The sequence below is a fragment of the Lontra canadensis genome, unplaced genomic scaffold (genome assembly GCF_010015895.1).
Source record: "Lontra canadensis isolate GAN:19392208 unplaced genomic scaffold, GSC_riverotter_1.0 scaffold21, whole genome shotgun sequence".
Taxonomy (NCBI): Eukaryota; Metazoa; Chordata; class Mammalia; order Carnivora; family Mustelidae; genus Lontra; species Lontra canadensis.
The window spans coordinates 2053564-2069342 of NW_022631015.1; the positions used below are offsets into that span (position 1 = coordinate 2053564).

A 15779-nucleotide genomic window follows, 5' to 3' on the forward strand; every position below is an offset into this window, starting at 1 on the left:
GGCAAAATGGTAGCAGCAGACTGCCAGATGAGGAAGAAAGGAAGGGGAAACACTGGTTAATTCTCCCCAGCTCTGGCAACAGTGTACTTCCCCCACTGCCAGGGGCTCCCTGGCTTTCCCCAGGTCTCTGGTATCAACAGAGAACTGAAAGCTGTAAGGACAGTTAAGTCATGTAGACGACAATGGACAGCTAGGGAAGGACACCTAACTACCTATTTTCCCCAAATGTATCCTCTGCATCTTTGCCTCATATAGTCAGTATAATGGGTTCAGCAAGATCTGATCACTGCCTCACCACATGCTCTCCTCCAGATATTTCTCTTCCCCCTGGACGATAAATGGCATAAAGAGAAAAGGGAGAGAAGCAATGTCTTGTCTCTCTGGGAAATGGAAAGTGAGCCAGATCCCACTGCTTATGTCGCTGCTCCCCTCACATCAATGTGAATGGTTATGAGAATGGCTGATGTATCAAGCCTGGGCTGGAGTTTGGGCTTCATTCACCTCTGCTGGCCATGGTTTTGGGCAAATCATCCCTGACCTCTCCAACCCTCAGTTCCTTCATCTATAAAGGACTGTTGTATATATCGTGGGAGATAATGTATGTAAAGTCCTCGGTAAAGTTTCTGACACATACTCAGTGTCTGATTGGCAATTTTTATTATTTTTTTTCTAAAACTAGCTTTTTAAAAATTAATCTATGATCCCTGCCAAAAAAGAAGGAGGAGAAGGAGGGGGAAGAAAGGAAAGAAAGAAGGAAGGGAGGGAGGGAGAAAAGAAAGAGGTATGTGTAAAAGACATTATATTAAAATTCTGATGAATCTCAAAAATCCACCCCTAATAATTTGAATGTGCTCTGGATTGCCTTTGGGCCAGGAGAACTCTTCAAGAGCAACTGTATGGTCAGTTGTTGGCACTAAAACCTTATGATATTTTTAAAATGGCTTTTCACTGAGTCTTGGAAAAAGCTCAGACTTAGGTCACTTGATTATTCATGTATCCCAAGAGCAAGGACCCTCTTATGAGTGGTAAAAACTTAAAGATACTTCTAGTCCAGCCCTTGCCAATTAGCTCACCTTTCAGTATTTTCCAGCTATAGTTGTGTTCTAGCTAGTTTTATCAAGGTGGAATCACACTGGGATCTTGTTAACCAAACTGTTACCATTCATTTTAAACATATGGTGCCATTTTCCACCCCTGCACTGCTAGATGTTAATATATATTTTTTATTAAAAGGGTGGCAAAGTTAAATAAATTTGAGAAAACTTTATTAATCTTAGCAGGCCACAGTGCATTCACATATCCTAAGTTTGGAGAAGTCAGTCCTACAATAAAGAATCTGCTTACCTTTGTGCAATTTAGCATTGAGCAGGCTTACTGGGCTTTACACAAATTAAAAGACTGTCATGTGTAGCAACTACAAGCATGACTATGGTAGGTACTGAACAGAAGATATGTGGAAAGACCAATGCTCCCTAGAGAAGTTAGAGGTCCTCTACTTTGCAGTTTTCAGGCACTACTGGTAAAATGTTGACTATCTTAATTTGCTTGGATATGGTTAACAGCCTCCAGTGTGTTCTCATGAATACAAGGAGTTGCTTCAATGTATGTGGAGAGCAGCAGGCATGAAAACAGAGTGAGACAGTGTCATATAATTATGTAAGAAGATAAAAACATTTTATAAGTTTGAATTGTCAACTAACTATATTCCATAAGAAATGTAAATTCTTGATAATCTGTTTGTGTAAACTGAGTATTTAGAGCTCTGACCCATCAGCACTATAGTTGTTTTTAAACAGTATTTTTTTTTCAAACTCTAACAATAATTATTAGATGTTAATTATAGAATCTGGGTATATGGCTGTTCATGGTAAAATTCATTCAACAATCCTGTAAGTTTATCATAAAATATTGGAAAATATGTAACTGCAAAAAATTTCTTTATCCTGAAGTTCAATACAGTTTAATACAGTTTGTATATTCTTCAAGTTGAAATATCACTTACCCACTCAAATTAAGTTTTAAATCATTTTGATCTAGGAAACAAGACTATAAATGGATGTTAATGAACCTGAATCAGCAACAGGAAATGGCTTTGTATAAGTTGTTGCACAAATGTTTACAAGACAGAGGTAGATTCTAATCATGAATGTATAGCATATTAATGCTAATTTTTTACAGGGTTGTTATTATGCCCTTTTCACAGATGGGTAAACTGAGATATAAAACCCTAAGCAAATCACTGATACAATTAGGATCCCTACACTTTGTCAAATGCTCTCTACTCTTCATCGTGGAAGTTCACCCATAAGTAACAAAATATAAGTCACTTAACCTAAAGATTAACCAGTACAATATGCTTGCGTATAAATGAGAAAGATTATGTAATTAAATGTGTGTAAATAAGATGCTTTTATGACTTGTTTGATCTGTACTTGCCAAGGCTTCTATATTCTAAAGCTGATTATAGTGCCAGGATGTAGATATACTTTAAACAAACAATGCTTCTCTTTTTTCATTCTTACGCTTGTTGACTTTAATTTTGGCAACATCTACTTTTAGTCATAAGTCTGTGAAGTAACCTCATTTTAATACATTTAGAAAAGTGAGGGATGGTGATAGTTCTTAAAATGGCAATAGCAAACTATGAATTCTTACTTAATAATGACACTTTTTTTAAGAAATCAAGAAATTCAGACTTCTTTCAGGACCCATAAATGAGAACTATACAATGTTCCTTATCATCAAGATATAATGTGTTACTGTCTGAACCCCATGGGAATCCTTCATAGCAAAACCTACTTCTATTGTGGAACAAATCAGGTCTTGAATGCCAGTGAGAATGACTTAATTTTGTATGTCTGCTTCTCCATAAAATCTGAAAATTTTTACATTCTTACTGAAAGGCCAGAACATTTTACTTTCGCATGGATGTTTTGGCTTCTTGGGCTCACTGTACTGACACCATCCTGTCAAGGAAACTTCAAAACAGCATTTGGAAAGACCTTTTTGAAGTCTTTGAGCCAAAATGTATATAAAATGTTTTTATTATAAATGAAAACAAATGCAGCCCCTTTGTTTCGAAGTTTGAGCTGTACCCAGGACGAGTGCTAGGCTTGGCATTTTGGGAGTGAGATGATAGTACTGTCCTTCTTCCAGCTCCACTGAGCTCACGAAAGACTTACTCATTACTTATGTATTTATTCAATAGTGCTGGGCATTTTTTTCCGGTCTATTTTTAAAATGTCATTATTTTTTTCTAATGATTGAATAAGTTTATATTCATTTCAAATATATGAAAAATACAGAAACATAAATAGGAACTAAACATAACCAGTAATAAGCATTATTAACATTTGGTATGCTGTTTCACTATCAAAATTTATTTCTAAGACTCCCCACTGAGTGTGGAGCCTGATGAGGGATCAATCTCATGACCCTGAGACCATGACCTGAGCAGAAACCAGGAGTCAGATGCTCAACTGACTGAGCCACCCAGGCACCCCTATTTCTGGGTTTTAATAAAAATTTCATTTTTTACCCTGGTACAAAAAAAAAAAATTAAATAGAATGAAATTTGGTCTATTTGGTTCTGGAGTTAGAGAACAAGAGTTTGGAAAAGAAGGTATGTGCAGATAGCTAGAATGTTACTTTTGAAAAAATAATGTATTCATTTTTATAAAACCTGCCTCATATTTTTAAGTAGGTTAGGCCATATAGGTTAGACAAAAGAGAGTTCCAGCATCTATTGATAACATCTCCTTTCTCCTACTTCTTAGAATTTCTGAAAGTATGGCCTTAAATATTTTTTAATGTAATGTTCTTAAAATATATATAATATCTACTGTATATAATAAATGCCTCTTTGCAAGGATAGCTTAGAAGAACATATTGAAATGATCTAAATGTTACACTGTTCATAATTTAAAATTAGAGCTATTTTTTGTCCATAATATAAAATCTGTATTAGGTGTTCAAGCTTACAACATTTTTAATTGTTATAAACAAAAATAATAACATTGTCAAGACTAACCTCTGTGTTAGCAAGTAAACTACTTGCTTGCTTTCTTTCGTAAATTTTCAAGTTTCTTTTTGAATCGCATCAATGAACAAGGAAGCCAGATCCGGTTTCCCAGAGAGGAATCATTAAAGACAGAAATAGTTTCCTGAACACAGGAAATCTGTAAGCACCTAAACAAGGACAAGCAGACTCCAGGGAAAAAGACAATGTTACCAACATGCTCCTTTAAAATGTCTGGCCACAGAAACCACCATGGATATTTAAAAGCATACCGATCAGGGAAAGGTAAAATATAACCATTTGCTTAAAAAAAATCACACTGCTTATACATATAACATATCTAACCCAAACCAAAAATTAATGTGTATCTAAGTCCCAAGAATGAAAACTTGAATTTCCCTTTAACTATATCCAGAATTATGCAACAGTATCATTATTAGCAACTCTCTTTTTAATGAACAAAATTCATTGATGTGTAAAGTCATACTTTAAGAAATGTGTAGGGTGATAACCAGAGACCAAAAACTCCATAAGAATATTACTCTTAGAGGTACCTTAGTAGCATAATGTAAATCTGAAAGTCTTGAATTATATAAATTGAAATTAGGTAGTATTTCTTGAAGCTCTGAGAACTGCACCTTTATACTTAAAAATTCTTTCAGTTAGTTATATGTATGTATATATATATATATATATATATATATATATATATGTATTTTTTAGGCAAGAGGGAGAAGGTGCAAAAAATGAGAAGGAGAAAGAATCTTTAGAAAGAAAAGAACACTATTCAAACATTTTTCATCCACCATCCGAATGAATGACCAATACCTTCATTTTAAATAACAAAAAGAACAACTGTGAGAAGTTTCCATATTCAAGGAACACTCAGTGTAATCCATAAGTAAAGTTGAACTGTGGAGCCTTAAATTGAAATTAGTAAGAGTTTAAACAAATCTGCGTAAGCAAAATTTTATATGCTACCACCTCTTGTAGGTCATGCTTTTCCACTAGAGGCCGAGCATTGAAAACACCAACTGATGCAGGTCTTTTTAAGAACATAATGAGTCAGTTCCTACCTCTACATAGTCCTTGGCATGGCCCCAATCTCGTTTGGCATCCAGATTTCCCAAGCTGAAACATTCCAGTTGTCCAAGGTAAATCTTAGCCACTGACCGGCTAATTTTTCGAGTAACAAAATTAGCTCCTAAAAAGAGATAAAAAGGTGTTTATCAGTATAGTACATTTGACATTTAACAGTTTGGTGAACCAAACCCAATCTCAGCCTCTGGGCATTTCTTTCATTCTTATCCCCCCCTTCTTTAAAATAAGAAGAAAAGAAAATGACCATTAACTGTCATTTAGATAAGTTAAGAAGTTCTAATTCTAAGTGTCACATCAGCTCTACTTTCATAACAAACATTTTTCTTTGGGGGACGTCTTAACATTCCTAATTTGCTGCTGCTATATGTGACCCAGGCATTAGGCCAAAGAAAAGCTATTGGAATGCCAGTTTTTAAACAGAAAATTCAAAAGGGTTGTATAAAGGGAAATGCCAGAATGGAAGATGGACATCTAAGACCACCCTGATTTTTTTAAAGAACATAAACAGCATATGTTCCTATTAATAAAGCTATTTTGGGGCTCATGGGGGAATGGGAGAGGAGAGTAACTTAGCTCACAGGGTATAACTATTTAAAGGAAACAAACAAGAAACGGACTTGAGTTGCCAATAAGTGGTGATCATTCTTCTTTAGAAACCTGCAAAGTTATCCAATTATAAATTATGACATAGTTCCAAGTCAAAAGTTTCCCCATACCATACTTACTGAAATTCCACCTTCCAAATTCACTTCAGTACTATGTACAGAAATGGTCTCCTGAATTCGGCATAAATATTTTGAAACAATTGATGAAAGGGACCATAAATTGAAGAAAGAAGTGAAATTGTTTTATATTTTTTGGTCTTTAATGAAAATGTCTACGTTTAAAAGATTACAGAGAAGAACAAAGTTAAAAGACACTTCCGAGATGATTTTACCCAAGCCTCTGTTTCTAGGTAAGGTTATCACAAGTACCAGGTAATGCCAAAGTCTTAAGGTAATAGCACACATAAAGTCAATAATGGTTGCATACAGTTTAGATAGATTACTATCATAATTTATCACATTTCAATAACTTTAGCTTTGTTCTTTTGCAGATTAAAGCAGGGAGGTGAGTTATGATGAAAGCTTTTGGCTTCTAGAGAAACTGGCACGGGGATAAGGGGAATTTTTCTGAAGAGGTTTACTAAATTTTGGCAAGAACACAGCCCAGGGCAAGTGCAAACAGATACTAGATCACTTACTACAAAAATCTGGTGTACACATCTATACCAATACCATCATTAAAAATGACAATGGGGGGCGCCGAGGTGGCTCAGTGGGTTAAGCCTCTGCCTTCAGCTCAGGTCATGATCTCAGAGTCCTGAGATAGAGCCCCGCATCGGGCTCTCTGCTCAGCAGGGAGCCTGCTTACCCCTCTCTCTCTCTGCCTGCCTCTCTGCCTACTTGTGATCTCTGTGTGTCAAATACATAAATAAAATCTTTAAAAAAAAAATGACAATGGGATTTCCATGGAAATCTAAAATTTTCAGTTTCTCTTAGCAGCTGATAGAGTATGCTTTGCTTCTTCCATGGCAGTTTATAAAACACAGAGCTTCTTCAAAAAAGAGCCTTCTGAAATGAGGAAATATTTAATAAGAGGAATCCTTCTCAATCTGCCACCCTTAGTAATCTTTTTTTCTCTATGGACTTGTAATAAATAAATTTAAATTTATAATTAAATGTAGATTTCTCAATGTCCTTCCTTCTATTTTAATAACAGGACTAAACTATCATTCCAAATATATTAGATAAATTAGTGATGCCATATAATTAGATGAAGCTCCCAATATAAAATGGTTCAGATTATTCTCTTTACTGGGAAGCAAATATTTAGAGGTCCTCAGCAAGTATGTGACTATGTTCAAACAATCTATCTAGGCTCTACGCTTACTGTTTAGTTTTTCAAACAGTATTAACTGAGCACCTACCAAGCACAGAGCACTGAGCTGGGGAACTTGTAAGTGACGCGGCAGCCCCTGCTCTCAAGTAGCATAGAAAGTGTAAGACAGACAAATAAATCAGGGTTGCCAGACGTTAGATGACAGATCTGCAAGAGGAAGAGTCAAGTCTGGTAACTCCATGGCTGGATGTGGTCAGGAAACACAGAGAAGCAGACTGCCCTGAGGTTTCATCAGGCTGTGAGATAGGGACGGTGCTCCAGGCACATGCAAAAACAGCACAGGGGCTTCTGAGTAGGCCTTTGTCTCTACTTCCTTATCACAACCCTGCAATGATCATGACCTCAACACCTCTGACAATGGCCTTCACTTTTAGCACTGTGCTAAGTGCTGCTCCATTGATCTATATATCTATCCTCATGAGAGTATCACACATTCTTGATTACTTTAGCTTTATGGTAAGTTTTAAATCAGGAAGTGTGTGTTTTTGGACTTTGCTCTTTTTAAAGACTGTTTTACCTATTCTCAGTCCCTCAAATTTCTGTATGATTTTTAGGTTCAGCTGCTTAATTTCTGCAAAACAGTCAACCGAGATTTTGATAGGGATTGTGTTGAATCTGTAGGACAATATGAAGAATACTATCATCTTAACCATATCCTGTCTTCTAATTTATGAACACAGGATGTCTTTCCATTTACTTAGGTCTTTCAAAATTTCTTTCAGCAATGTTTTGAAGTTCCTAGAAAATAAGTTTTGTTTTTGTTCTGTTAAATTTGTTCCTAAGTACTTTATTCTCTTTGATGTTATTGTAAATGAAATTGTTTTCCAAATTCCACTTTCAGATTAATTTTAAACATTATTGCTACCATTTGTTTCACTAATTAATTTTTGGAGAAGCTTAAAATTATTATTTTTTTAAAAATTTGCTCCCTTCATTTTTATACCTTATCACACAAGACTGACGTTTTTAGGAGAAAACTATATAAAATCATTATATATTAGAGTGAGACTTAGTGGCAACTTTGCCCAACCATCCCAAGTGTGCAGATGGGCAGAGAGAGAGGCAGAGGCTAAGCAAAACTGCCCAACAGTCAGGACCAGTAGATGAGCCTGATCCAAGCCTGTCGTGTGTGCTTTCCCACCTGTGGCTGTTTTTACTAAGTCACAGTGCAATGTAGGAGGTATCCTTCTTCAGATTAGATTTAAGTGGTGGTATATTATTAACATATCAATAAATGGACCTGTTGCAATTATTTTAAGTGCACATTTGATTTCTAAGAGCCTTAAACTAGAAGACCTTAGCTAGGAAGAAGACCAAGAAATGAAAAGTTAGCCCAGTGACCAAAGACCAACTGTATTAGCTACTGGTTATAGTATTTTGCACCAACCATTTAAAAGCTCTGAAGTTACAGTCTCCTCTATAAACTACCAGTATACTTGCCATGTCAAATCACAGGATATGTTAATACAGGTGAAACAATGCTGTAGAACATAAATTACTGAAATGTAAGGAATTAGGATCATCAAGTCCTCATTTGTAAAACAAGGATAATAATAGGTACTTACCATGTAGGTCTGATGTTTAAGTGAGAAAATCTAGGTAATATGATTAGGAAGTACTCAATAAATATTAGCCATTATTATAATTATTACATTACAATGTTAATGGTATCTATAATTAAGCCTAAATGAAAAGTTCAGGTTTCTTAGTTCTTTTATGACTAGGTTTCTTAATTCTCTGATTTTTGAAAATTCTGAGCTTGAGAACAGATCTAAATAAAGAGCCAATTTCAAATGTATAGACTCACACACTGAAAGCACTAATAAACATTTCCTAAACCAGCTGCAGTTTACTTTTTCAATATAAACTCATTAACAAAGAAAAAAGAGTGGCCACATAAATGTATATCCATAAGAAAAAGATAAATTAAGATGGATTTTAGTTCAAATCTTAGTTCTAAGACTGAGATCACCAGTTTTGCTAGCACTGACAGAATGACGAGAACTTGCATTTTGACAATATAACATACAAGAAAAACTGCCACATTAAAAAATGCCAAGATATGCTGGATAAAATATTATCTATTATTTATTTAAGCTCAAAGCTGAGTCTCCAAGATGGATTTAAGTGAGGGGAAAGCTCCAGAGCACAGGTCTGGGTGGGCACTGAGTGTTCTGAGCTAAGAACATGACTAGAGCACCATCTTAGGACCTGGAAATAGGCTTCAGCTTTAATATCCAAGCCGAGGCAAAGGACATGGTGTTGAAGAGAGAACACTGGAAGTAGGGTTATACACTATGTGAGTTAACAGTAATTCTCTTCCTTTTATAAGTGCTATTATTTTAAACAAGCATTTTAACTTTTCAGTTTCCTTACCTATAAAATGGGAAAATAATCCATACTAAGGACCTAATAAGATACTATAGTTCAAAGGCTGTAGAACACTCTATGATTGTCAAGTATTTCTGTTAGTTACAAATAGTTACAAATGTTTATTGTCTTGAATATGTTTACTGTGATCAATCTTTTAAAATAGTAAGGCTTTTTTTTTCACATTTGTCTGTATGTGACCTTCTCCACAGTTAGCTCAAGTCTGGGAAAAAATTATGAGAGCTACTTCAAATAGTCAAAAAGAAAGTTAATATTCATCCCTATCATTCAAAATAGGATTCTGTACCAAGATAGTTAAAATAAGGTTTCATGGAAGAGTAATTTTCTAAATAATTTAGTGTATCAAAAGCCAAAAGTGGTCACAATCCAAAGTTTCTCCCAGGTTCTGATGGGCATGCATGTGGGCTGCAGTTCTTGGGGAGAGGAGAAGTGGCAGAAGGGGTTCCCAGGCCATCCTGGGCAGTGGAGAAGGACACAAGCAGAGGCAGGAGAGGTGAGTCTTTAGTGTTCCAACCCAGCTCCTTGGGATAACAAGCAAAGTATATTTAAGAAATCATTGAGAGGAGGAGCCTTCACCTTCCTTCATGTTGGAGAGTCTGGGGAAATCTCCTTAGGATGCCACCTGGGATCTGACCTGGAGCAGCTGAACCATGATACACTGAATAGGGCATGAGCTCCCTCAGAGGGCAGGTGTGGTGCTGTGAGACCCAACAGGCCTGGCCTGCAATGATGTATGGGCCCGAGGTGGTGAGGGAGGAAGCCCCATAGTTGAGTCTTGGCGGTAAGACCATGTAGGCCACAGACTACATGTAGGATGAGATAGTGGGTCTATAGTCCATAATGCCAAGGAGGGGTAGAGTGAGGCTAACTCACCCTAGGAGCCTACTGGAAAGAGAAGCCCCTGAATTTGATCAGCAGCAGACACCAAAAAGAGCCAAGCCTGAAGCTAGCACCACCTCCTTGGCCACTAGGCAAGGGAATAGCTTATACCAGCAACACGGCAGCTGAAATTAGCAGTGTGCAGAGTCTACCATTAGGTCTGAGGATGCCAGCTGCCCCCTTGTCAACACCAAATAAAATAAGACACATTTGTATTCCAAATAACTAGATGGCATCTCAAAGAGAAACAAGGGGAAAAAATGGCATATCTGGAGAAACCGGCTTCAACACTGTATTACAGCAGATACTTAATTACAATTTTTAATTGAATTTGGTTTGGGTTTTGTTTGTTTTTGTTTTTGTTTTGTTTTGAGAAAAGTGTAAATTTAACCATTAGGGACTGTGTGTATTTCCTGTGGCTGCCATAACAAATTACTACAAACTAGGGGGCTTAAAACAACTGAAATTTATTCTCTCACAGTTCTAGAAACCACAAGTCAACAGGGCCATGTTCCTTCTGGGAGGTCTAGGAGAGCAACCTTCCTTAGCTTCTTTCTGTATCTGATGGTTCCAGGCATTCTTGATTCTTATCTTACAGCTGCATCACTCCAATCTCTGCCTGCATCTTTACACCATCTTCTCTGTGTGTCTGTGTCTTGCCTCTTCTGTTTCTTATAAGGATACTTATCAATGAATTTAAGGTCTGCTCTGGTAATCCAGGATGATTTCTTCATCTCAAGATTCTTAATTATATCTGTAAAGACCCTTTTTCCAAATAAGGTCATATTCACAAGTTCCCAGAATTAGGAAGTAGGCATATCTTTCTGGGGCCACTCAATCCATGATAAGGGTCAAGGATTAGAATATTTGAGAAAGTATGATAAAACACAAATCAAGCATTGTTATATTATTTTAATATCATCTTAAGGTAGTGGTGTATCTTTCAGGAGCACAACAGTCAAAGAGTCTCCAGTTGTAAAAGATTTAAAGGGATAAAATAAGTTTCCTCTCTATTTTAACTGTTAAGTTTGCCTCAGTGAATCTGAATAGCTCCCTGGATCTCTTCTTCAAATAATACACTTGTATTTATAGTTTTGGACTAGAAATTCTGTGCATATACCTGTATTTGCCATTTTCCCTTTTCATCATTCTTTCTTGAGTCTTCTGGTATAATTTCCTTTCTTCTGAAAATGAATTCACTAGAAGTTCCTTTAATGTAGAGAAATTGCCTCATATTTGGAAGATAATTTTGCTAACTACACAACTGCAGGGTGCAAATTGTTTTCTCTTAGCATGCTGAAGTTATTATTCCACTGTCTTCCGGTTCCCATTTTTTGCCACTGGTAAGTGTGAGGCCATTCTGTCATTCTTTGGTAGAATCATCTTTGGTATTTTGTAGGTCATTTTCTTCCTCCCATTAAAGATTCTCTCTTTGTCTTTGATATCCTGGAGTTCCAATTCCATGTGTCCAGAGATGGTTTTCTGCATGGTACACCCAGTGCTTCTGTATCCGTGTCTCTTACAGCACGTCTGGAAATCTCCCAGTAATCATTTCTTCCAATATTGGTTCTTCTTCACCCTATTTTGTTTTGTTTTCTCTATTTCCTTTGGGAAAAGGAATGCTAGACCTTCTCATTTCACCTTCCAATGTCTTAATTTCTTTCTTCCTTTCTTTCTCTGTTTCCATCCTTCCTTTTTTTTTTTTTTTTTTAATAATTTTCATTTCTTTGCCCTTCTCTGCAATGTTCTGGGTAACTTCCTTAGATCCATCTAATTTTCCTTCAGCACTCTAATATTTTAAGTCAGTCATTTAATTCTTTATTTCTAAAAAAATTTTTTTTATTAACATATAATGTATTATTAGCCCCAGGGGTACAGGTCTGTGAATTGCCAGGTTTACACACTTCACAGCACTCACCATAGCACATACCTTCTCCCCACCACCCTCTCCCTACCTGCCTCTGCCCGGCAACCCTCAGTTTTTTTTTTGTGAGATTAAGAGTCTCTTATTGTTTGTCACCCTCCTGATCCCATCTTGTTTCATTTATTCTTTTCCTGCCCTCCAAACCCCCCACGTTGCGTCTCTACTTCCTCATATCAGGGAGATCATATGATAGTTGTCTTTCTCTGATTGACTTATTTCGCTAAGCATAATACCCTCTAGTTCCATCAACGTCGTCACAAATGGCAAGATAATTTTTTCTTTTTTTTTTTATATCTAAAGTTCTCTTTGGTTCTTTTTTTCAAATCTTCCTGGGCATTTTTATATTCCGTTGCTGCTTATTTTTAAGTAAATAAAATGATTTTTATGATTTATCATTTTATTTACTTAAAGTTGACGTAGTAATTTTATATTCTGAATTTGATAACCCCAATATTTAAAGTTCTTGGGGGCTAATTTCTTCTTGTTCTTTTTTTTTTTCTGTTGATTTTGATTGATGGTGGTTTGTTTCCTTGTGCATTTGATGACCCTAAGAGTTCATATTTAGTCATCTTAATCTGCTGGAAACCAGAGGACAAGTCTGAGAATGACTGTTTCCTCCTGAGAGTGTCTGCATTTGTTTCTGATGGAAGCCAGGAGACACTAACCTCTGCAACCTTTCATCCCCTTCCACAGTCCCCAGGTTAATACTGTTCTGCTCTTCCAGTTTGTTACTATCTAAGGCCAACAGCTGAGCCTTCTAATTAAAGAGGCTGAGCATTACCTAAAGGTCTATTAAAAATCACTGCATTAGGCATGCCTGGGTGGCTCAGTTGGTTAAGCATCTGACTCTTGGTTTCTTCTTGGGTCATGATCTCAGGGTCCTGAGATGGAGGCCTGAGTGGGGCTCTGCACTCACTGTAGAGTCTGCTTCTCTCTCTCCCTCTGTCCCTCCCCCAACACTTACACATGGTCTCTCCCTTTTTCAAAATAAATAAATAAATAAAAACACTGCATCACACTAAGTAAACAGGATTAGATATCACTTTGGGATCCCTAGAGGTCCCTGTCTATTGGTGGGAGGGAATTGCCAGGGAGATGACAGATTTAGAGAAATAAAGATATTAAAAGAAATTAATTTTTCTGCATTTCTGGATGCAATGCAAATAATTGTGCCACCCCATACATATTTATTTTCGTACTAGACATTCAGAAAAATTTGATTTTTTTGGTTTTCTCAATGGAGTATGCCTGTATATAGATACACACACACACACACACACACATAGACACACACACATATATATACACATGTATACACACACACACACACACACACACGTTTATAAACATCTAAACCTGAAATTTATATCACTGGTTTGCTTGTACTTTTTCTCTGGCTCAAATACAACTACTTTTAATGATTTTTTTATACATACTAGGCAAATATACTTTTTTTTTCTTTATGAAATCCTAAACCAGAAGATTGTCTTGTCTTGTGGTTCTTCCCCTTTACACTGGGCCTCACTTCCTGTGAGAACAGATGATTATGGCCTGCTGTGAGATCATTCCGGCACCAACACACAGGAGGCAGCTCAGATAAACAACTAAAGCCAAATTCCTAATTTCCTGGCTTTGTTCTTACATCTAATCCTTACATCAATGTGTGTCCATATATATGCATGTTCCTTGTTAAACTTTATAGTATAAAATCATAAAATATACCAAGATAATATTCCCCTAGTCAGATACCTTCTAAAACAAGTTTAAGAAAAAGAAGAACTGACAAAATTTATAAAACATACACCCTAAATTATCAGCATTTAACTTTAAGACATGAATAGCAGCACACTTACTAAAAGAATTGGATCATCTGCTAAATCATATTCTTTACCACAATGTATTACCCTTCAATAGAGACTTTGTTTTTGTTTTCATAACATACAAAATGCAAGAATGGACATCTCATTATGACCAAGTGGAACTAAGGGAAGAAACATGAGGGAGATAAAGTGAGGGAGATAATTGTCCCTACTAGGAAATTCTGCTTATCACAGTAAACAAAACTGCTTCTTTTTCTAACATATATTTCACTATGGCTCTGTCTTTATACTGCCTAACTCCAAAGAAGCAAAGTAGCTGAGAGTGTGTGGAAATTATCATTGTTTGTAGGTGTACATGAACACACAACTGTGTATACATGAACACATACATACAAACATATGCAAAATGTATCCCTGTCAGCATCCAAATAGTATTTGAAGTAACCACAATTTCTCTAAGAAAACTTCTATTTCATTGTTCAGTACTTTCTTCCAAAAGCTTTAGATTTAAAGATTTTTTTGGAGTTAAAGTACAAAGCCAGTTTGGATGATATTCATTGCAAAACAGAAATCATTCCAATTTATCCTGAACCCCACATGAACCTCCGCCCTGGGGCCCTGCATTCCCCCACAGTGGTAGTCTCTGGCCACCCCACTGGGAACTGCCTGGGCCATGGCTCGCAGCAGACAGGGTGTAGAAAGAAGAGACACTGGGAAGGTCATGGCTGACTGAGCAGACTGTGGAGATCAGAGAGCTCATACCTCATTTGCTCACCAAGTCCTGCCAAGAGCAACACTATTTAACTGCAGGTACTCAAAATCCAACAGGCATGCTTAAAGGAATCTCAGGCTTACAAGAGGACCATTCACAATGTGCATTTGTTGGGGATAGGTACCACCTTTTGGCAATTATTCATAAATATGTGTTTAAAGAGAAAGATTCAAACTACTTTGTTCTTTGTATCAATGTTCAGTGTTTTTCTACTGAGAGTTAAGATGATTCAAATTCACAAATCCTTATTTCAAGGTTTCCCAGTTTGGCACTATTGACATCTAGGGGTTAGTAGCATCCCTGGCTATCACCCAATAATGCCAGGAGCACCCCCTCCACAACAGTGGCAACCAAAAATGTCTCCAGACATTGCTAATTTCCCCTGGGAAACTAACTGCCCCCCACCCTTGAGAACCACTGCCTTAGTCAAACAAACCAACGCTGACAAAGACAAAATCCCACAAAATTAAAACAAATTTATATATAAACGCTAACCTTACCCACAGATACACTGTGTTATTTTAAGTCTCTCTATTCATTTGATACACTGACGAAACCATCAGAGAACTAATAAACATGAAATATTTAAATCATGATGAGACAGGGTGAGTCTTCATCTAGAGTCAAAGTGAATATATGAGTCTGGCCTCCTGAGGAGGGTGTAGGTGAAAGCACACATTTGGGAACCATTGCTGTCTGGATGGTATTTCAAGTCCTGAAACCGGCTGAGACCACCAAGAGAGGGAAGTGAGCAAGAAAACAGAAATGGTCCAAGAACTAAATCCACTGACACTACAACGTTTAGAGGTCAAACAGATGAGGAGGAAGCAGTGAGGCTGAAGGAAAACAAGAGCATGGAAGAATCCGGAAAGTCTGGAAAGCGCGTGCCTGGAAGGTTGTTAATCACCACGACTGTAGGTCAGGAAGACAGGG

At 36.8% G+C, this 15779-nt stretch overlaps 1 protein-coding gene across 2 annotated transcripts in view; it reads right to left on the reverse strand.

Moving 5' to 3' along the window:
* Positions 1–15779, reverse strand: part of GMDS (GDP-mannose 4,6-dehydratase) — a 623268-nt gene that overhangs the window by 295554 nt on the left and 311935 nt on the right. For both annotated transcript variants that reach the window (XM_032861444.1, XM_032861446.1), the window contains one exon: positions 5095–5222. In XM_032861444.1, coding sequence (XP_032717335.1) covers positions 5095–5222 — 128 coding nt within the window. The remainder of the gene's footprint in view (positions 1–5094; positions 5223–15779) is intronic.